The 24,413-nt window shown below is 47.4% G+C and overlaps 1 protein-coding gene across 1 annotated transcript in view; it reads right to left on the bottom strand.

Moving 5' to 3' along the window:
• The window catches only part of GLP2R (glucagon like peptide 2 receptor), a 1,432,227-nt gene that overhangs the window by 772,859 nt on the left and 634,955 nt on the right, over nt 1-24,413 (bottom strand). The window contains exon 4 of the mRNA XM_069654470.1: nt 6,136-6,257. Coding sequence (XP_069510571.1) covers nt 6,136-6,257 — 122 coding nt within the window. The remainder of the gene's footprint in view (nt 1-6,135; nt 6,258-24,413) is intronic.

Raw genomic sequence — 24,413 nt, 5'->3', positions numbered from 1 at the left:
TGACTCTGCCCAGCTCCGCAATCTTCCTTGCAAGTGCTTTGCCGGGGCCTGGGGTGCCCAGTGATTCATCATGGAAGTAGCGCAGGAGTATCTTCCATCTCAGAACAGGTTTTGCTCTCCTCTTTCTCTGGTCCGGCTTCCTGTTTGGCACCTGCCAGCTCGCCCGATGGACGGCTTCCGGCCTTCCTCCTGTGGAGGAGGATTGCTCTCTCTTCGCATCTCAGCTGTGCTCATTTTGAACTCCTATGCTGGTTTGTTGCTTTTGTTCTGGCCAAAGACATCTCATGAGAAACTAGACCACTTGCGCTGATCCTTCAAACTGATCCTCGGATTCTCGGTCTTCTTCTTCTTCTTAGCACTTCTTTTCAAACTAGATGTAAAATACTTGGTTTGTATTTCTGTCTTATCAAGCTTCTTATTTTGACTAATTTGACAATAGAACACATTGGCCCTGGCTAGAGGGGAGAAAGGAGGAATTTGTAATCGATGCGGGGGCATACCGTGTCTCCCGGGAATAGTTGTCCCCAATCCAATAGGATGCTTCCTTCCCCATGTGATCCTCCTTTGGTGCACCACCCCCAAGCAAATTATTGTGCTGTGGATGTAGCTCCCTGGGCCCACCATGAAAGGGTCTCCCCCTCAGATCCATCAAGTTATGCTTTAAGGGAAAAGGCCACAAACGGGAAAACACAAATGTTCAAATATCACTTTCCCACATGCAGGGAGTTACCTTCCATGTCAAGGTCTTAGGCACTAATAGACACACTTTGTTTACTGAAGCAAAAATCAAGGAAGGTCATGGCCCCACAAACAGTATGGCTTTTGGTCTCAAACATGAGCAGATGCCATTCCCTGAATGGACGAATGGACGAATCTGAGGCCAAACGTACAATCCATTAGAACAACAACACTGTAAAATATCAAGGATATGCCCTACACATGAGTTTCTATAAAACAAAACGTAAGTGCTCACAAATTCCTAATCCACAACTGTTACAAGCTACACAGAAACAAATGGACAGTAACGCTATGCAAGCAGTTGTGGACATATGAGCAGACTGCATACCCACAGTTGCTCATGAGTTCATCACAGCTGTGCCACCCACTTAGGATGCACTTACTATCAAAGACAATCCGTGCCTCATTTCCATTCTGACACTGATTACACTGACCATGGATCTGCAAATATGCATCATGCTGCAAACTACTAGCAATGTGACAACAGAGCTAATGAATACCAACAGAAGCCAACCCTTTGCACTCAATAATAATGCCACCCACACTCTTCCACCATGGCCAGCTTAGAGGGCATGCTACTCGAGACACATACAACCAATTCCATATCCCTCACATCTGCAGCAGTCATGATGGAGACATACCTGTAGGCTACAATGGACCCATTTCGTTAGCCATTGGATGTCACAGAACTATTGGCAGATAGCACACTGGCTGTGCCATCCTGACCATACCACCTTTGAAGCTGTGGCTTACATGATGCCAATCAACTCAACCACAGTGCCATTACCTACCAATCAGAAATGGTGTTCACACAAAAGAAAAAACCTGCATGAACACTTACCCACTCACAACATCATCCTGCAACCCCTGGCTGCACCTTTATGTCAAGCCTAATTGCACCAGAATGATCCCTATCTATGAGTTTTTGGAACAGCACCAGTACTTACTCCAAAACATTATAATTGCCGATGATGCACAGCATGTGCCCTATAGCATACAAACTGACACAGGTGGATTTTCATCAGTACATCCAAGTCAGGAGTTTAGGCAGCAATAGAGGGAAACTGATAAGCCTTGTTGAAGACAGTGGCCCCCATTACGAGTACAGTGGAGTGGTAAAATATTGGCTGTAATGGAATTACTGCTACTTTTAGCGCTCTGCCATATTCCAAGTTTGGCCTTGGAGCAGAGGATTTACCTCCAGCATCATGTTGGAGGTAAATCTTACAACGTTCCATCTTAAAATTGTTAAAATTGGCAGAATTAGCACCGGTAGATTTACAACAGGTGGTAATTCTACCAAAATCCCCAGGGAGTGCAATCGACTCCAGAAAATGGGGCATAAGTCTGCCTAACACCACTTGTAATCTGGCAGTAAATCCACCAGACCAAGTGGTGGTAATGGTAACTCCATTCAGTACTATTCTAATAATTCCGGTATACCACCAAACTCGGGTAAGTGTACCATGCTAACAGCATCTGTGAGAAACTAGATAATGGAGGGCTCGGTGTGGCCCCACTATTGACTGAGGAAGACTTAGGGCCTCATTACACGGATGGCGGTAAGGATTTACCGGTACCGGTAAAATACCGGTACGGTAAATCCTTACCGCCTTACTATGAGGTCCCTTTGCCGGTTGGGGGATTTAACGCCTGCTTTTTGCAGGCGTTAAAAACCAACCCGCAAAAGGACCCAGGGAGCTAATTACGGTACCGCAAATTAGCGCCTTCCCCATTCCCATTGAGCCCTATGGGGCAAAAATGGGAATGGGGAAGGGCAATGGTGGAAGGGGGAATTACCGCCCCGCCAACCTTGGAATGGGGCGGTATTTTACCAGCATGAACCATGGCGCTAATAGCGCCATGGTTCTCCGCCATCCGTGTAATGAGGCCCTTAATCTTTCAAGCCCAACAGACCTTTAGAGGCCACCTACAAAACCGACAATTAACCGTTCCAAGAAGAAAGCACACCAGCCACCAGGTACACAACATACAAGGCACATAGTGTACACAGCTCACACTGATGACAGCAGTGGCAGAGGAACACAAAAATAGCATTTGAAACACAATGTTGGTCATGGGCCATCTCTGAGAGAAGCAAACAAATCCCTATTGGTGTACCCGACATGCTGTGACAAAGTGCTTCTGCTCCAAAGGAGTACAAGGAAGAGTAGGGGTAGAATGGCCCACTCAGCCCTCATAAACCAAAACCCAGCACAATCATAAAGGTACAACGTGAACAGTTAAGAGATATACCTCCTTCACTTTTTCTGGTAACATGAGCTGAGGGAAGGCTATGTACCTAAGAGGGGTGCAAATGTGATCCAGTAGCAACCCAAACAACACAGTCACACAGTGCAAAAGTAATGTGCAATCAGGTTTCTATAAAAATGCATGCACATTAATTAAAGACACCATCTGCAATAGACACAAATGAAAACCCCTGCACAAAAACCCATCTCTGTGTAAGTAGAGAGCAGAAGCAACAGCCTGAAGAAAGTAGCCCTCTGAGCATGAACACAGGGGTGATAAGCAAATACCAATCACGAAATGATATGTCTTTGGTGAAAGAAGGTGCTGAGGTGACCTAACTGTCTCTGGACCCAGGGGCAGTTTTTGTGAAATGGTACCTAGTTTTTGGTTCTTTGGTGGGTTAACGAAGTTGAACCCAGTATCAAACGTTGATGCAAGTGGATCAAGCTCAGTTGGGTTATGTGGGCCCAAGCAGCAAGCGGACGTCACACCGGGGCAAATGCGGTCACTCTGTGTGGTTGATGGTGGCTTTCAGCAATGCAGGTCGGGGCAGTCCTTGGTCTCTTGCAGTTGGCCCAATCTGAGTCAGGCTTTAGCCACTGGCAGGGGTCAATGTGTGATGCTCCTGCGATTCAGGTCAGTGGGCTACGGTCATTGATATGGTGATCTTGGTGTGCCGATGTGCGGGTCAGTGCCTATTCAAGGGATAGCCGGGTCGAGCCATGGTTGTAACCCCTGGCCATAGTAGTTGTGAGACTCTTCAGCAGTTCTTATCGTTTCCCGGTGTTGAGCTGTGGATTTGGGCCTAGAAGGTGATAGCTCAGCTGGGTCACAATGCAACATTGAGTGGATTTGAAATGTAAGCAATAGTTTGGATTGTTTACACTGCAGTCCTACTTACCTTTCAAGTTGCAGTGACCCAGTATGACCAGTTTGATACAGCAGAACAAGGAGCTTCAGCTGGTCTGGACCTCTGTACACTGTGAGGCCCACACTCAGAGGGACTTGAAGACCGAATGGTTCTGATGAAGGTCTGCTCTTCCATCTTTAGGAGATTCCTGTGCAGGTTGGCAGGTCCTGGCCCACAACAAAAGTTCACCCCCTAATGTGCCATGAGAGTGGGTAGAGGGCAGATTTATCTTCAGCCTAGGATGGCTCCTTCTTCACCACAGACTGAGGTCCAGTGAGTTCTTCTCAGGTGTCCAGGGTGCATCTGTTGAAGGGGCAGGTACAAGTCCCCGGACGATTGGACTAAAGCTAGCCTTCCATAGTGGTCCAATCATTGTCCTTCAAAGAAGTGGCCTTTGCCTTTCTGATATCATGCCCAAGATCCTCTGCTGCAGAGGAAGTGGAGGGGATAGCAAGGAGAGAGAGAAGCAGAGAGAAACAAAATGGTGTCACCTTCCCATGAACTTAGCCCTGCTGCCTACTCTAATCCTACCCGCTTCCCTTCCCATTAGGAACAAAGGTAATTACAGATGTAGCACCCTGGTGTGAGGCTACTCCTTTTGAATGGATGTGCTCCTTTGAGGATAGTGGCCTCACGAAGATATTAAAGAGGAGGCATGGCCATTCAGGTTCCCTGACAAAGAGTACACATCACCTTCCACAGAAGAACTGACTCCCAGGAGCTGACGCATGCTTGATATCAATTTGAATGTGACGGCCTTGATCATAAGTAGCACGATGCCTAAATACAGGCATAGCTTTATTTTCGAGTTTATCCTGCCACCATCAGGGGTTACTTATGTTCATCATAGTTGTGCTACAGAGGGGCATGTCTTAAATGCTGCCCAGTGCTGCAGAGACTTGGCCATCATTGCAGCTATCCAGGGGACACCCGTGCCCTCAGAACCTGCTCTCTGCGCTGGCAGAGCAGGCACTGCGGATCTGGCTACAGATGCAGCAGAGAACAATCACATTAAGCATTTAGCATGTAGCTGACGAAAGAGGGATTTGAACAGTAGATCACCTTTTTGGAGACAGAATTACCTGCATCAATGTAGCTATTAATAAAAATCAAACAAGCCAAGGCTTTGCACCCTTGGCACATGACAATTCCTCACACGTGCTGATACTGTCAAAGAAGTGCAACCACATGTGACATTGCTATGCCATGGAGGGAAAAACATCTATGACATACAAGAGAAAAAAAAAATGAGTAGGTAAAACTCTGCATGCATTTATGCACACAGACTCAGGTCTGTTAAGGGTATTTGCAACTGAAGATCAAGTCCACTGTATTCATCTTTTTCACAGTACGAACCGTAGCTTGTTGTACAATTATGAAAATGAGAAATACAACTTTTAAAAAAGTACCACTAGGTTCACCTACCTGTAAAGTGTTTAATAGAGAGAGGGAGCCTCTCAAGCTCTCAACTTGTGCCGCATGCCATCTTTGTGTGACTACAGGATTAGATTGGCCTCATTATAAGTATGGCAGTAAGGCAACAACAGTGCTGGTAGCGGTACTGGCACCGTTGGTACCGTACCGCCATACTACGAGCTGTGCGCACGGGTGCCTGTTAGCCCACCAGGTCTGACCTGGCGGGCAGAGCGGCACCCGCGAGCACAGCATGTTGGATGCACCGCGAAAGGGCAATTACCGGGTCTGGCAGGGCTGGAATAGCCCGGTTATTGCCCATTCGTGGGTGTCGGACCCGGATGCGAATTTGGAGGTAGCCTTGCCAGTTTTACCGGCAAGGCTACCCCCAACCTCGTAATGAGGCCCATTGTCACCGGTGGACTCACTCGACCTACGTCACTGGAGTGGCAGATAAGCCACAAATGGGTCTCTTCTACCCGAGATCATTGTAAGACGAAATTAACTCGTTCATATTTTAAGACAAGAAGCAACTCGCGTGTATGGGTTGCGTATTATAATGACATATTATATCTAGTGTATGCGTGATAGTATAATTAAACATGACTTTTGTAAACCTCATGATGCCATTTATAACGTGTTAGGCGTTCATTTGCCCCTTCTGGGATAATGTCACCAATCTCACTTAATCCATTCACTCTTTGTTATACAGTATCTGTGCAGCATCGCACGCACAGAGCATTCAAACACAATTCATCCACATTTCAAAATGGTTTACGAACATTAAAACATTACTCATAAGAGAAACTGGCTGTGCTCACATTTTGTTGGAAGTGATTATTCTCCGAGCATTCCGAGTGGTCGCGCCAAATAGTTGTTGAGTTGTCCGTCCGTTGCCAAAGTCCCGTGTCGGAGCAGTATCTGTGTACGTAGCCTGCACTTCCTAAGAGCAAGCAGAGCGACAGGCAGAAAGGTCAACACACACACTGGGCTTGTGTGCATTTTAAAAAACAAAAACAAAAAAAAAAAAACGTGCCACTTGCGTAACTGGGATAGGACATCTAGTAGACGTTGCCTTGCCAAGGCACGTTAAAACATGTTTGTTTAACACAGATGGACTAAATGTTTATTGATTTCAGAAATAAAACAGAGTATTGCATTGCATGTTCTGTGTGCATTTATGCAGTGCTTATTTCATTTTAATGTAATGCCAAAATAATGAAAGTACGTGTGACTGCACTCCATATAAAATTATAATCATTTAAAACACAATCATTTAAATAATTTCAAACAAAATAAATGTGTCATTTAATACTCTGTCAACAAAAAGTACCAACTTTAGGTAAAACGTTCTTATGAAGACATTTTGAAATGGTCAACACATTATGAATGGAAAGGGGCTTCCTGAAACCTTAAGAGTCAAATCTCAATAGTTTTGTATGGGAATACAGTGAGAATGTAAAAACAGTTGTACATTTTCAAATTTAGGCACCAACTCTTTATTAACGGGACACAATAATGTATAATGCAGTTACGGCAAAAAGTGCATCTGTATTCCTGTTATAGCCTTGCCGGCACACCAGCATACCTACCGTCCAGCACTGAGGCATGTAACCCCGTACCTCCCTTGGAGCTGGCACCAGCAGCAAGCCTGCTTCCCACAAAAAGGGGAGCTCCAGCTTCCGCAAACCAAGACCCCTTACCTCCCGCGCAGCCTGCGCCAGCAACAGGCCCACTCCCCACAGCACCGGCAGCTCCTAAGGGTCAGGCAGCGTCGGATGGGGAGCCTGATTAGCCCAGAGCTGGAGGCAAGTCAACCACCCCACTGGCAAAGAGCTGCTGGTATTACCAGCACTGGTATTACCGATGCCAGTAATACCAGCATTCCCCCCATGGAGTCCTATGTGACTCCATGGAATGGGGAATTACCTATCCTTACTAGCACCTGTAATCTGCCGGTGATCATGGCAGACCAGGTGCTGGTATGTCCATTTTGTGGTATCCCACCAGATTTACTGGTGGGATACCACCAAACTCTTAATCAGGCCCTAGAGTCCAATCGTACTCCAAATGGGGAATAAATGAATGGAATGATCCACCCAACTCCAAGGGCCTCATTATTAGTTTGCGGGTATCCCGCCGTCAATTCCGTCTTGATACCGGCAAACTGACCTACTGTTTCTGCTTCCTGACAGGTGGCAGTAACGTCAGTGAAATCCCCATTCCATGGACTCCCATTGGACTCCATGGAGGGGATTACCGTTATTACCAGCATTATTTTGCCAGTGGGGTCTGATTTACCCCCAACACTTGGCTGGAGGTAAATCAGTGACTCCCACTGTCAAACCAGTAGTGTGGTAAAAGTGTCAGTCATGGAATTACTGGCACATTTAACATACATTTTCCTGCACTGCAAGACTTGCAATGAGGCGGTAAATAATAATGTCAGGTAATAAATCATGTGGAACCTCCTGTTACTTCATGTCTATGGCATACAGTAACAGTATTTGAGTTTACTAATATGTATTAGGACAATACCTCCAAACTCTGAATGAGACCATGAAGTATGTGCTAAGTGTCCTTAGTCCAGATGAGATGTTATCTGGTGACTAAGGCCCTGATTCCCAGAAGCGCTGTACAATGGTGCAATCCCATTGGAAAATGCTCTTTGAACAAGACTCTAAGCCTCATTTAGAATGTGTCTGTATTTCCAAACACAAATGCTGTAACCGCATGAGGTAAACATTCAGTAACAGGTAGGGTTTGCATGATCTAGAGCCATGCTGACCGTTCAGTTATTCCCCATTGGCCTCCAAAGGAATGTGATATTACTGACAGATGTTGTTACCAGATGCAACAATGCTTTTGTCTGAAGGACATTTCCTTCACACAAAAACAGGTGTTTTTTTTTTTACAGCGTTTCAGTGTGTAACTCTACATTTCAGGGGGCTGTAAAAGTGGCAGTAATCCGATTACCGCCATTTTTCACCACACTGACATACTTGAAATGTGGCCTTTAGGCTTGCTCCACACATCATCAGCATGATTTAATGACTTGATTTCATCTACGGTTTCCCTCACAGAATGACATTTAGTTTGCAAAAGAGTTTTCCCTGTGCCGAGGACTTTCTTCGTAAGTGCCGAGGACTTTCTTCGTAATGGTGTTAATAATTTCTGGAGTGATGTAATGAGACCGATGAATAAACAGGGAACACCCACTGCCCATACTCAGATAAATATACAAGTGCTTATTCTAATCCCTGCCCCTCACCAGTATCGTCCAGGTGAGAAACATTATCAATCAAGACAGCTATATCGCCCCAAGAGCCTTGGGGTGGAAGATCATACCAACTAAAACCACATACTTACTGTTATGAATAAGAGGGATGAGTCGACTAGTAGAGTGACAGATAGTTGTTAATATCTATATAAAGATATAAAGTAACTAGAAGAATATACATATACACATGAAACATACACACAGAAGTGCATGCATTAGACATGAGGAACACATGAACTCCACATGAAGAACACGTACAATAGGTAATATATGCATTTAAACATGAAGAATACTAACATAGCATGCATAAGACACTAAGAACATTAACATGTCCAATGTATATAGTGAGTGCAACTTGAATGACAAGCAAATATAGCTTGCTAACATGGAAGTGCGGGTGTAATTGGGCAGCCATATTCCCAAAGATGGACGCCGCAGCATGTCTCAGAACGAGCACAAGCATCAAGACCTCAGAAAACGCAAAAGGCTGAATCCACAGCCACACATATTTGTGCAGAGCCCAGGCAGTAGCTCACAGCAAGAGCCAAGGTACGCAACTAGGAAGGGAGTTATGGATTAACGGAACACAGATACCAGATAACAGTTCCCAAGATGAGGCATGGTAGACTCCCCAATGAATCAAGTTTAATAAGATCACAAAAACATCCCTTGATGTCCAGGTGCAAGAGATCATCCCACCAAAAGCCTTTATAGAAAGTAACTGACTACCACCATGAGTGGCCACAAAGAACCCAACATGCACATTAGAATTAGATAAAATCTTAATAAATAGAAGGAAATTATATGATATGATATGAAATGATATGATATGATATGATATGGCATTTATAACGCGCCTATACACAAGTATTTCAAGGCGCGACGAGGCAAGAGAGGGGAAACAGAGGGAAGACAGAGACAGCAATCCTACTAGGCCAGGTGACATTGAGATTGCGCAAGTGCAGGGGAGGGGGGAAGCGGAAAAGTGCGGGGGGAAGGGGAGGGGGCAGTGCAGTACATAGGATAACAGTAAAATAACAAAAGACAATGGGCCTCATTACGCTTTTAGCGGCATGGCTACCTCCATACAGGGTACCGGGTCCGGGTTCCTTGAATGGGGAAATACCGGACCATTCTGACCTTGGATGACCCGGTATTTCCCCATTCAAGTAACCTGGACCCGGTACATCCCCATTCCCATTTGAGCCCCCATAGGGCTCAATGGGAATAGGGAGGATGCTAACAATGGGCCCGTTAATGACGGGCCCTTTGTTAGCATCCTGGACTGCTCGCGGGTCCCGCTAAGGATGTCTGGTTTTACCAGACAACCTTAGAGGGACCCGCGAGCAGACCTCATAATCAGGCGGTAGAGGGTTAACAGCGCCAGCACCTCTACCGGCGCTGATAACCCTCTACCACCCTCCTCGTAATGAGGCCCAATAAATAATAAAGAAAAGTGTGGCCAACTGGTGGCAGGTGCAAGGTTAAGTGCAGTCATCGGGTATCAAGTGCTAGTAGGGGCTGTAGGGATACAGAAACAGTCCCGGAGTACAAGGGTTGCCAAGGGGGGCAGTGTAGGTGTGCAACTGGCAGGGAGGGGACACAGGCCCAAGATCAGAGGGTAGCCAGGTAACCAGTGCTGTTTCAGATGCAGCCAGAAGATCAGCAGGGGATAGGAGGAGAGAGAGCAGTAGCAAAGAGCATGGTCTTGAGGCACTTCCAGAACCAGAGGTGGTTCTCCCCAAGTCCCAAAGAGGCAGGGAGGCTGTTCCAGAGAGAGGCCCCAGCTGAGGAAAGAGGTCTACCACCAACTTGCTGCATGGAGAAGTGACTAACCCTGAGGGAGTTGGAGGCAGATGAGCGAAGAGCTCGAGAAGGAAGATATTTAGGAAGAGAGAGTTGATCGTATTTGGGTCCCAGGCCCCAGAAGGCCTTGTGGACAATGCAGAGGGTTTTGAACTTAATCCTCCCCACCACTGGGAGCCAGTGCAAAGATTTCAGTCCTGGAGAGATATGATCCATGGGCTTGAGGCCAAGGACAAGTCTCGCAATCCTGTTTTGGATGAGTTGCAGAAAGCAGAGATTAGAGGCAGGTAGATTTAGAAAGAGGTTGTTGCAATCGTCCAGCCTAGGAGAGGAAAGGAAGAATAACTCTGAGGAGTTTCAGCTGGTAGTGTGACATCTTAGAGACGTCAGAGATGTGAGGAAAGAAGGAAAGTGTGGATTCGAAGATGACCATAAGATTTTTAGCCTCACAGGTGGGAGCAGGGAGAGGCCCAAGAGAGGCTGGCCAGAGAGTGACAGGAAAGGAGAGAGCAGGTGTGCCGATGAGGAGAATCTCGGTCTAACTGGCATTAAGGAAGAGATCATTGGCAGCACATCACTCCTGGATGGCGGACAGACAGTCAGAGATGAGAGGAGAAGAGGTGGCAGAAGGGAGCCTGAAAATGAGTTGAGTATCATCAGCATAGCACTGAAAACTGGGGCAGAGAGTGGCAACGCGGTGGGCAAGAAGTGCCAGGTATTGGTTGAACAGCCAGGGAGAGAGGTTAGCCACCTGGGGAACACCACAGGTAGATATAGAGATAGAGGAGATGAAGGACCCAAGTTGGACCTGGGATGGTCGATCAGAGAGGAAGGAGGCCAGCAAAGCCAGGGCCTGATTAGTGATACCCAGGTTATCATAGGGACGGTTGAGCAGGATGGCATGGTTGACCGTGTCAAAGGCAGAAGAGAGATCAAGTAAGATGAGGACACAGGGGGTTGGAGAGCAGGTCTTCACAGATGTTGAGGAGAGCAGTTTCCATGCTTCTGGCAGCTCTGAAGCCAGACTGATGGTCATGGAGACAACCGCAGAAGGGCCAGAGGAAGAGCAGGTAGTAGAGCAGGTAGTAGAGGGAGGAGGGGGAGAAGACGAAATAGAGGACAGGATGTCCTGAGTACTAGGTTTCACAATGCAATTTTAAATACTTTCACAATGCAACTTTAAATACTTTCACAGTGCAACTTTAAAACAGGAGAAAAAACGCACCTAAGTCTGAGAGTCCAGAATAGTGGGGAAAAGGCCTAGGTTTCACAATGCAATTTTAAATACTGTCACAATGCAACTTAAACACAGGAGAAAAACACACCTAAGTATGAGAGTCCTGAATAGTGGGGAAATGGCCTAGGTTTCACAATGCAATTTTAAATACTTTCACAATGCAACTTAAAAACAGGAGAAAAACACACCCAAGTTTGAGGGTCCTGAATAGTGAAGAAAAGGCCTAGGTTTGAGAATGCAATTTTAAATATTTTCCCAATGCAACTTTAAATACTTTCATAATGCAACATTAAAACAGGAGAAAAAACACACTTAAGTTTGAGAGTCCTGAATAGTGGGGAAGAGGCCTAGGTTTCACAATGCAATTTTAAATACTTTCACAATGCAACTTTAAATACTTTCACAATGCAACTTTAAAATAGGAGAAAAAACACACCTAAGTTTGAGAGTCTGCAACATGGACGGGATTTGCAGGGTAGAGTGAGGTTCTCAGCATAACTCGGGGCACTCTTACCTTCCTTAGTAGCTATTGGTTGGCACCTGGCAACTGGCTTCCCCTGCTGACAACTGCAGACACTGATAGGAGCCGCAAAGTGGGAGCCACCCTTTGCCTTGGGGCCCTTAGCCACAGGGGCTGCCGGGCAGAGGGCTGCCCTGGGAGGGTCAGGGATGACCAACAATACACCACTCAGGGGAGGTGGGCGGGCTGCGAGGTGGGCAGGCTTGCTGGAAAGTGTAAATGGATGCAGGGGAGGGGAGGGAAGGGAGGGAGTGCTATGGCGCTGTGAGCGCAAAGATTTAAGCAAACTTTAACAAATTAAAACTATGAGGCACAGGAGGGTCTAAAGTCATGCGGCTGCTCTCACCTGAATCACGACATAAATGGCGAGAGAGAGACTCTGCAGGCCGCTAGGCCTGAGACAAGATGGATCTGCCACCAATCAGGGGAGGTGAGCAGGCTAGGAGGCGCGAGGGAGCTGGAATGGGGAAATGGATGCAGGGGAGGGGTGGGAAGGGAGTGGGTGCTGCGGCGCTGCGAGCGAAAAGAATTTAAGAAAACTTTAACAAATTAACACTATGAGGTCCAGACATGCTGCTGCTCTCACCTGAATCACGCCAAACGTGGCAAGAGGGAGAATCTGCAGGCCGCTAGGCCTGAGACATGATGGATCTGCCACCAATGAGGGGAGACTTGGCGGGGTCGAAGGTGTGAAGGAGCTGGTATGGGGAAATGGATGCCGGCAGATGGGTGGGAAGGGAGGGAGTGCTACAGCGCTGCAAGCGCAAATTGTTTAAGCAAAATTTACACTATGAGGTCCGGGATGGTCTCCGGTCACCCTGCTGCTCTCACCTGAATCACGCCAAAAGTGGCAAGAGGGAGACTCTGCAGGCCGCTAGCCGTGAGACACGATGGATCTGCCAGCAATCAGGGGAGGTGGGCGGGCTGGGAGGCGGGAGGGAGCTGGAACAGGGAAATGGATGCAGGGGAGGAGTGGGAAGCGAGGGAGTGCTACAGCGCTGTGAACACAAAGAATTTAAGGAAACTTTAACAAATTAACACTATGAGGGCCCGAGGGTCTTCAGTCACACTGCTGCTCTCACTTGAATCACACCAAAAGTGGTCAGAGGGAGACTCTGCACTCTCAAACACAGCATCCTAACATGTGACCGAGGTATGAAAAACACTGCCTATTCATTATGTGCCAATGTAGATAGAACACGTCCGGAACTCCCCTAGCATGCACACAGACACCTGACATCACACAAGGCCAAGTTCATAGAATAAAGGAGGCCTCATTGCCCTTGGATAATTAGGGGTATTCTTTAATTGGAAATATATCAGACCCGAGAAGTCTCTTCCTCCGCTTGTGTCTCGCTTGTGTCTTGACATCTTGTCAAAATGTGCAAGTTTGGTAACTTCGATGCCAACCAATAAGAGGTCCCTTACCACAACGCCCATGATGGGTAGCTCCAACCAATCAGTTAATTTTCTTTTTTTGTTTCTATATGTAGTTTGATCTATTAACCAATCCCGATTCCCTGTAGGTTTTGTAAATTGATAATGTAACGTGTTGTTATTCCTGACGCAATTGTGTAACAAAACCAGCTAATAATCATCTCAAATCTGAGAGCTACAAGAAGAAATGCTTGTATGTTGTTCTGACTTAGATTCGTTGTTTGAAGAAATCTCGGTTTTGAAGTGCGCCTGAGTCCTCCATCATTGAGTATTTTTCGTGACTGATTGTGTGATTCTTAGCACCTCCTTAACATTGATAGTCTAGAAATCATGCTTGATTTTATTCAGGCATTTTGCTTTGACACCTCATAGTGGGTTACACTTAATTGAGGTGGATGTGCCATTATGGACAGTTATTAAAATTGAGAAAAAGAACAAGCACATTTTTGTCAGGTTGTATACACACTTTGCAATACTTTACAACAGATAGAGGGTCCGCATAGAAGATAGATGCAGATTAGTGGAGTATGGGGCTCATTTTCTAGGTCTGCATAAATGCAACAAAGGGACTTGCAACCTTTTCACTTGTGTGCAAACAGGACCCCTTAAGGCAATTTTAGTCACTTACAAGAAAAGTGCAAAACAAAGATCTAAATGTAGGCATAATAGCCTGTATACTTTTGTTTTCACACTTTGTAGTGCAAATTGAACAATTGAATAAATGCTGCCTGCCAGTTACGCATGTCAGCTCACAATTACACTGGTTTCTTATGGAATCTGCCTGCTTTTCGCTGGTGTAAAAAGCAGGTGCTATAGACATCCAAAACAATTGGGCCAGCATCAAAATGTCATGCTGGTGTAAATTCTTGCATATTTGTGTGGTGGTGTGGTGGTGTTGGTAGAAACAGTTATTGCTTCTACGTTTCGCCTTTCTGCCATACAAATGAAAGAACATATGGAGCAGAGTATCAAGCATTTTTATGCATGAATGTTACGCATTACTTTTGATCTACTCGACAGTGAACTTCATCACGTTCGTTTTTCTAATGTTTATTATTAAAAATCGTCTGGACCTGTGTTAATATTGAAGCCAAAATGTTTTGCAAATGCATTGCAAATTATTTATGAAGTGCAGTGCTTTCCCAGAGACATTACATCTCATTACCAGTATCTCTCTCCTTTCATTGGGTGGCAGCTAGAAAACTGCCTTGCCTGTAAGTGAGGTTTGTCAAGTATATGGATAATCTAATGGCATTACGGCATGTGTTATTTGGTGTTGCTCATGTAAAGAAAGTGGTACAGCCATTCAAATTACAAACTCCTAAGGCGCAAGCTTATTGTAATGAGATGATGGCATGAGAACAAATAAAAGCCTTCCACTCACCATGTTTCAATTCAAAAGATAACCCAGTTATGTGCCAGGTTATTAGTCTCCCTCTCTGACTTTATGTATGCACGAGGCAAGTAGATCATTCAGTTCCATTCGTAATTAACCTAACTCAGAATTGCACGTCACCCAATGTGATATCATGAGGGCTATTTCCCTATTTCCTAAGAGTTGCAGTTACATATGTATACATTACGATGTTGCTATTCATTCATATTGGAAGAGTCTTTGTTGAGCAGTCAGGACTTTGGCACACATTTGACACAGTCCAATAAAAGGCCAGCCAGCGTTTGCGAACAGGCACCAGAGAAAACTGTTTCCTCTGGGCCTGTGCAGTCAATTAAGAAAAGGCACTCATTTCCACCTCCAGCTGCTTTGAGCAACATGCGTGGGTGTAGTCTGGAAAACACATAGTCCCTCGCCATCACTAGACACGGTGCTATCATCCGTGATATCAAACACTGCAGTTTGAGTTTGCGAATGAATCGGAATAAGTCGATCTGTGTGTCTAACTAGGTGTGTGGGGACAAAACGCAACCCTATGTATCTCTTTATGGGTCAACTGAGGGTGGGATAAGTTGATGAATATGTTCTCTTGTTCAGAAATCTCCTCTGTGGTCTCGAGCCTCTTCATTTGTTGGTGCCTCTGGTGGGTTCTCTTGTTTAATGTTGTGTTCCTAAACAAAAAAAAAAAAACCAACTGGCAAAGTTGGGTCAACCTCCCTTGCTGATGGTCTGGATTCACTAGTAAGCGGTGCCTCTATGATACTAATCTCAGTGGTTGTGTTATCTGTAGGGTACTCGCTATCTGAACTAGAAGGGTTGGACGAGCTACTGCCGTGACCCGTGTGAGATGATGCACTTAACTTGTTCATCCATGTGTAGACCTCGTCATGTGAATCTTTTTCTCTTCGAGTTCTGCTTTGTGTGAGTCTACTCTAGAATTGATATCAATTGGAATCAATTGGAACTCATCTTGTGTCACCACAGTGCTCAATTCTGTCTGATTGTCCATGATATCTTTGTTTAAAGAATGTATGCACCTAGATAGATAGTTCCTGGCTTGTTAAGAGAATGAAGCGTAGAGAGCATTTGTTCTGCTCTAATTACTTAACAAATGCTTTATTCTGTTTACAAAGAGTGGGTCTACATGGGATCCTAAGACATCTGGGAATGTGCTGTAGCCTGTAGAAGCGCCCTAGGGTGACTGCATGAAGTTTATGATTAATCTATGGATCAGGCACTCAAGTTGTTTTACTTTTTTAGTGGGATCTCTATTAGCAGTAGGAATACCGGTGTCCCTGATAAGGTTAAGAATAACATGTGCCTCCTCTGCAGAGAACCCAAGGGTTTCTGCCCATTTATCCATGGGATCTGCTACTTACTCGTAAGACATAATAGGTGTGCCACCGTTCAAAAAGACGCCAATGGAGAAAGACCCAAACAGAAGGGGTTATGAGGCACCTAGACAGGCAATGGTAAGTGGTAAGAGAAGTCGATAATGGTGGGACAGAATCAGAGATGATCTTTGGGTGAAGCAGGTAGTCCTGATGATGATTCTTTGTTACATTGGGAGCCAATAGGGGTCATTAAGCGATGCGGATATGTGTTCATGTCTCCTACAGAAATTGATCATCTGGAGTGCTCTATTCTATCCTGTTGCAGTAAGCCAGATGCAGAAGCATGACAGCCCTGTCCAATTCCACATTGAAATGGTGGTCCAAGAATGGAAGGATTTTCCTCAGCATGTGTAGTGAGAAACTGACTTTTGTGGAAATCATATTCACGTATGCAATAAAGGAGAAATGTTATTCAAAGATGACTCTGAGATTTCTGGCTTGTTGGACATGAATATGTCCCACGGCAAGGTGACTGGGAATGACAGAGAGATGTTAAAAGGCAAGCTAAAGAGAATGGGTTTCATTACGAGTTGAGCGGGAATTCCAGTGGTAAATCCACCAGAATAGCACCCAACCGAAATACTTGGTCCGGTGGAATTACTGCCGGATTACAAGTGGTGGTGGCAATGTAAATCCCCATTTTTTGAGTCCATAGGACTCTATGAGGCTTTTTTGGTGGAATTACCACAGCTGTAATTATGCAGATGTTGTTGATTATTTGACAGAGATTTGGAGGATTCACATCCAGCACAATGCTGGAGGTAAAACCTCCACGCTAGGGCCAAACTCATAGTATAGTGGTGTGGGTAATTTTTTTACCACCATTTTTTCCCACACTGCCACACTTGGAATGAGGTCCAATGTTTTTTTTTTCATTGTTTTGGGAGAGTGTTCTGGATATTATCCAGTTCTGTCTCTTCCCATCAATGGTTGTGGTCACTTGGGGGTTTGCTATTATGTCACCTTATTTATATTAATTTTGGGACATTGTTTGGAAACAGTTGCAGTTTGAAGGAGTTCTTGATGGTCACCAAGGATTTCTTGTAGGACATTGATGAGCCCAAGTGTGATAGAAGGGCTCAGGTGAACTCCATAAGGAGTAGTCCATGCCTTTGGTAACATGTGGCCACATTTAAATTAGCAGGGCTGCTACGTGAGGAGGAATTCAAACAATTCCAAGGCTTCGTAGCTGATAATAATGATGTGGTGGAGAAGGATCAAGTGCTCCACTCTGTCATAGAGGAGCGAGAGACTGAAGAGGAATTAGGCACATTCATTTGAGTATCAACCAGGGGGCACATTGTACATTTCCCTCACGTGCACTGCCTCTGATGTGCAACCTCAAAAAGAGCACAATTCTGATTGGCAATCATAAGTGAGAGTTATCTTAGCAGAACCTCTGGATTTAGACAAGGACTGCTCGCTCTAGGATGTTTCCTTCCAGTGGAAGGTTGGCAATAGAGTGATAGTTGGTGACGGCCATCTGGTCTGCCACACCTTTTTCAAAATGGAGATTATTGTTGTCTGTTTTATTGGCATGTAGCCAGTGAAGAGCGAACATTGCAAACAGCAGAAATTGAAGTGGCCAGGTTTTTGATGTGCTTTCTCCTGCTGGGGGCAGACGGGTGTGGAGGGGGATGACTTCACTGAAGAACCCTTCATTCGGTTAACAATATTATGACATTAATTTCCATGGCCATTGTAAATATGTGGATCAGGACAGGGTTGTGGATGGTAGGCATGTTGGAAAGAGGGGGGTTATTGTGTAGCATAATGGACAGTTTAACTTGTTTGATCTTAACCTGTAAAGGGTTGGCATCTCTGGGATTGTTCAGGGTTGGTAAGTAGAGTGCTAAAGTCTGTTCTTTCTTACAGACCAAGAAGAGATCCCTGGCCTTGTTGGGTACATACTTGCTGCTCTCTTGCATGTGTTATTTTTAATCAGCAAGATGGATTTTTGGTAGGTGTGTGCTTGTGATTTGGAACATGCCAGATCACCATCTAACTGAGATTTCAGCCATTTTCATGTTAGCTTTCTTGGTAATCTTTATAGGTTTTTGAACCAATTATGTGAAGCCTTGATGTGGGTGTTTATTATTGCAGACATAGTTGGTGCAAGGGAGGGCCTCTAGAATAAACAGAGGATTATTGGGACATTTTCGGAGTCTCAAAGGTCCTGGCACAGGCATATTTAGATATATGAAGACTTGCACGGTGAATGCGGATTAGGGATGTTGTCTGGTTTTGATTTAGTACTGAGCATGGGGAAAAGGGTGCAAATCAACAGATGATTAGACAGCAAGAGGTATGTGTTGCTATGTTGATGTGTCATTATGGGTAAACATCAGGTACTGGGTGTGCCTATGTTGTTTGGTTAGGCGGGTTACCCATTGTAAAAGGCCCAGTTTGAAAACATGTGTGATTATGTCTATTGCAGCCATGTTGGTAGAGTCATTAATCCACATGTTTAAAGCACACAGATAGGTGATTTGGGAGGTCTAGGTCAGTGGGGTCATAGACATAAACTCAAGCCATTCCTCTTGAACGGTGCTGATGGGTCATTGGGGGCAGTAAACTATACACATTGTTGTGGTGGAGTTCTCACAGAGTCTAGAATGAGAAGGAGAGCAAGAATAGGAGAGGATGAAGATTGCATCTTAAGTTTTCAAGGAGGTAAAGGACCTCTCAGGCACAGTATTTCAGAACCTGTCCTTGTGCTGGGTCTTATACCTTCCAGGTAGAGGGATATTTAATAACAGAGGGAAGTTAATAATATCTGAGACCAAAAAAATACAATCAGGTTTTCAGGACCTCCACAGGACTGAGACTGCACTAGCGGTTATACAGTCGAAAATGCTCACCATTGTGGAGAGGGGCCAAGCAGGCTTGATGATATTGTTGGACCTGTCAGCTGCTTTTGATTTACTCGAACATGCATGTCTCATGGACCGGTTATACTCTCACAGGTAGTGTTCAACTAATACTATCAGCTGGTTCTCCTCTTTCTTCGGTAATAGGAAATCGTGGGTTTGCTGGGGTAAACCTTCTTCTAAAACTGAATGCATCATGGAGCGTGTCATGCAGGTTGCCTGCCTGTTCCCTTCCCTATTTAACCTATACATCAACAGGGTAATTCATACAATCCGGCGCACAAGTGGTGCACGTGGCTGGCACACAGTGGGCGCGTGTGGCAGTCTGCGCCAGCCGCGTGTGCCAAAATCCATTTCCACACACAGCGTATTCATGGATTTTAACATCCATAACCAGCCGTGGCGCCGAGTGGCGCAGCGAACCTGCATCAGCGCCAGTTACGCCCCCAACCCCGCCCTGTGTGCCATGAACAGCACACAAATCCCATACATGGCGCACAGGCCAGTGGACCAGCATACAGCCCCCCAACCACGGAAACGTCTGTAAAACTCCCCGTGCATGTTGAGAATCACACGCGATAGGCCCTGTGCGAGCGGAGTACGTGTATTTTGGGGGTGCGCAGGGAGAATCAGACGTGATAGGCCCTGTGCGAGCGGGGTGCGTGTATTCTGAGGGCTGCGTGTGGAGAATCACACGCGATAGGCCCTTTGCGAGCGGAGTACGTGTATTTCGGGGGTGCACGTGGAGAATCACACGTGATAGGCCTTGCGCACAGGGTATGTGTATTCTGAGGGGTGCACATGGAGAATCACACGCAATAGGCCCTGTGCAAGCGGGGTACATGTATTTCAGGGGTGCGCTGGGAGAATCACACGCGATAGGTGTGTATTTTGAGGGGTGTGCATGGAGAATCACACACGATAGGCCCTGTGCATGTGGGGTATGTGTATTTTGGGGGTGCGCGGGGAGAATCACACGTGATATGCCCCGTGCGAGCGGAGTATGTGCATTTCAGGGGTGCACGGGGAGAATCACACACGATAGGCCTTGTGCACGGGGTACGTGTATTCTGAGGGGTGCGTGTGGAGAATCACACGCGATAGGCCATGTGCGAGCGGTGTACGTGTATTTTGGGGGTGCACGGGGAGAATCACATGCGATAGGCCCTGTGCGAGCGGGGTGCGTGTATTCTGAGGGGTGCGTGTGGAGAATCACACGCGATAGGCCCTGTGCGAGCGGGGTATGTGTATTTCAGGGGTGCGTGGGGAGAATCACACGATAGGATCTGTGCGAGCGGGGTACGTGTATTTTGGGGTGCGCGGGGAGAATCACACGCGATAGGCCTTGTGCGTGGGGTACGTGTATTCTGAGGGGTGCGCGTGGAGAATCACACGCGATAGGCCATGTGCGAGCAGAGTATGTGTATTTCAGGGGTGTGCAGGGAGAATCACACACGATACGCCCTGAGCGAGCGGAGTACGTGCATTTCGGGGGTGCGCGTGGAGAATCACATGCAATAGGCCCTGTGCGAGCGGGGTACGTGCATTTCGGGGGTGCGCGTGGAGAATCACCCGCGATAGGCCTTGTGCAAGCGGGGTACGTGTATTCTGAAGGGTGCGCGTGGAGAATCACACATGATAGGCCCTGTGCGAGCGGGGTACATGTATTCTGAGGGGTACAGGGGAGAATCACACGCGTTAGGCCTTGTGCGCGGGGTACGTGTATTCTGAGGTGTGGCAGTGTTGGTCCTCCCAGGTGTGCCCTGTAACCCCTCCCCAGCCTCTGCAGCCAGCCCACACCACAGGGGACTACCCTGCACCCCTGGTCATGTCCCGTAGGCAGCCCATCCACCATGGCCATGCCCCCCAGCCAGCCCACATGTCACCATGCACCAGTGAGCACCGAGTCATGTCCCCCTGCATGCCCACCCACCCAGCATTGACGGGCACCTGCCAGCAGGCCCTGACTCATGTCCCCATGCACCCCCACCCCTCCGACATTGACGGGCACGTTCCAGCAGGCCCCAACTCATGTTTCCCTGCACACCCACACCCCCCCAGCATTGACGGCCACCTGCCAACAGGCCCCGACTCATGTCCCCCTGCACCCCCACCCCCCAGCATTGACAGGCTCCTGCCAGCAGGCCCCGACTCATGTCCCCCTGCACCCCCACCCCCTAGCATTGACAGGCTTCTGCCAGCAGGCCCCGACTCATGTCCCCCTGCACCCCCACTCCCCCAGCATTGACGGGCACCTGCCAGCAGGACCAACTCATGTCCCCCTGCACCCCCACCCCCCCAGCATTGACGGGCACCTGCCAGCAGGCCCCGAAACATGTCCCCCTGCACCCCCACCCATCCAGTATTGACGGGCACCTGCCAGCAGGCCCCGACACATATCCCCCTGCACCCCCACCCATCCAGTATTGTCGGGCACCTGCCAGCAGGCCCGACTCATGTCCCCACCCAACATGTCATAAAGATGCACATTCATGGGCCTCATGTCCACCAAAATCCCACTGCACGCCACCCCACTCTTGAGACACGATCAAGTTTCCCATCCACCCCACACTGAAAGGCCTATTTCTTGTCACAAACCAAAAGTCAACTATGCCCATCAACACATGTCCGTCAAACACACACACTGGGTGGCAGTTATTGTGTAAACCAACATTGTGACATGCAGTAAACCAATGAGCAAATAACACACCTGGAAGTAACACATCAAAATGTATTGTGCACAAAATGAAGCAAATGGAATCAAAGCATGAACATAATTTTAAACAAGAAACAAATGCATGTCCAAACATGAAAAAATATAATGAAGTCACAATCCAAAGTAATCCAAAATAAAGTTAGTCAAAACTCCTTGTCCACCAAAGCAAATCCAAAGGAAACCTAAATTTAACAATCCATTGATCCATGGTGATGTAAAGTAATATTTTCTCAGAAATCCACATTCCAACTATGTACAAAGATTGAAACCATGGTCCATGAGCCCAACACATGAAATGAAACCTACAAAAAAAAAACCTACCTAATTAAGAACTATATACAAAAAGGTGGGGCATTGTACAAGCGCCCCAAAAGAAAAAAAAAGAGAAAGGAAACCTAACACTAACTGACTATATACAATGGTGGCGGGCAAGTCCAATGGCTCACTTTGTGATGTTGTGGGCCCGGGCATCATCGAACTCCATGTCAATCTCCTAGAGGCGGGCCTCTGCCCTGGCCCCGGGGTCTCACAGGGATGCATCCATGGCCTGTTCCAACTCCCTGCGAGTTGCCTCGAGGCACTCAGCCCGCCTCAATCCCGGTGCATGGAAAACTCTGCCCTGACCATGGTGAGCCGCACCTCTTCCGCCCGCCGCCACTCCGCATCTATCCGCTGGCCCAACCGCAGCCACATGGAAGACACTCCCATTCCAGGGTCCTCCTGCCCTCTGGCCGATGCCTGCCCCTCTGATGTTGATGGCCCGAGCCATCATCGCTCCCACCTAGAGCCTGCTGCTGCTGCTGTCCATGTGCCCTGTCCGATGATGCCTGCACATCCTCCATCTGCTGGTCTCCAGTTGTTGGGGTGTCCACCCCTGCTGGACCGCTGACTCCTGACTGTGGCAAGGATGGGATCTCCACCAAGCTGGCTGTGTTGGTCAGGCCAGGTCCACAGGGGTCCCTGGTGGAATCTGGGCCAGAAGATGGCAGGTAGAACGACTGGCGCATAGTCTCCACAGAGGAGGAGAGGTCTGCCAGAGTGCGCGACACATGTAGGCACCCACCGACCATGGCCCCTCCCAACTGTGCCACGTTGCCACGCAGCTCTTCGTGATGGCGTGTATGGTCCCCCCAAGAAGCACGCACGTCATCACGAATGACACGCATGCGCAACGCGACACCAATCAGGACAGAGCCCATACGGTCATGGGACTCCTCGTCCGCAGGTAGTGGAGAGCCAGATGACAGGGCCTCCCCCCGACCTGCAGACGTGTCTGGGATAGGGCATCCCTGCTGGTGCATGGTGGTGCAGTCACAGGGTCAGGGACAGCGACATGCACAGGTCCCTTCGCGGCGACCTGTGCTGCCTCCTGACCCTGGACTGCACCACTTGCACCAGTGGTACTACCCCCACCAGGCCCCATGTGCGGCTCAGTAGCAGACTCCTCCTCCTCTGTGGAGACAACCAACCTGGATGTCTCTGCACTGTCTTCCGCCATTGCAAGCCCCTGTGGGGGCTCACCCGGCCGTTCCGCTACAGCTGTAGTGGCAGACGCGGCACCAGTCCCCTCGCTCCCCGATGATGGCAATTCCTGGGTGGGTGGCTGGGCCTTGCGTCGCCGCCCGGTGGTGGCATCCCCACCTCTTAGCTCCACAGTGCCGTCTCTGCCCTCTTCTTCACTTGACGCTATGTAGATGGAGACATAGTACACAAGCATCAGGGTACTGTACAATAGTCCCCTAGACAGGAAGCAATAACATATGAGTGGCACTGTTAAACGTCACTTCCATCCTGTCCCTCCACAACACATGGGCCAATGCAGGCAACACACATGCAGAAACAGGCACGGCACATTCAATCAACATCAGCATCCATGTACAAGGGCCTCTTTTATTGACATAAATGTTGCCTTAAAACTCACATGCATCATGGCTCATACTGATCCCATGCACACACATCACCGGAGGGTCATGCATCCTGGCTTGTACACCACAGACACAAGGTTGACTATACTGCATAAGTGAATCTACACATCGTCACGGACATGTGTCATGCATCCATGGCATTTCAAAGTCAAACACACGCTTCTCAGACACACAGACATGTACACCATACATGTACATCCATCTCACACCCCCCAATCAATGTCCAAAAACAGGGACAGGCATGCATTCATGTGTGCATTCTGCATGCTGCTCTCCATGTTGCATTGGAACACATGCACCATCCATGTGGTTCACGCATTACTGGTCTCACATGCATTACCATTATGTCCCTGCACACACACATCGATACATGGCCTATGTTACACATATAGGGAAGTAGCTGACTACCAGCACCCTGCAACATGCCCTGTTTCACACAGCAATGCATGGCCACTTACCACTTGACTCCAGATGGGTCTTCCTCCGAAGGATCTGGGCGTGGAGCGCTGGGCCTATGCGTT

This window comes from Ambystoma mexicanum, chromosome 3q (genome assembly GCF_040938575.1).
Source record: "Ambystoma mexicanum isolate Mex_15411 chromosome 3q, UKY_AmexF1_1, whole genome shotgun sequence".
Lineage (NCBI taxonomy): Eukaryota > Metazoa > Chordata > Amphibia > Caudata > Ambystomatidae > Ambystoma > Ambystoma mexicanum.
Note: the sequence above shows the minus strand (reverse complement) of the source record. Positions and strands in the feature narration are given on the sequence as shown.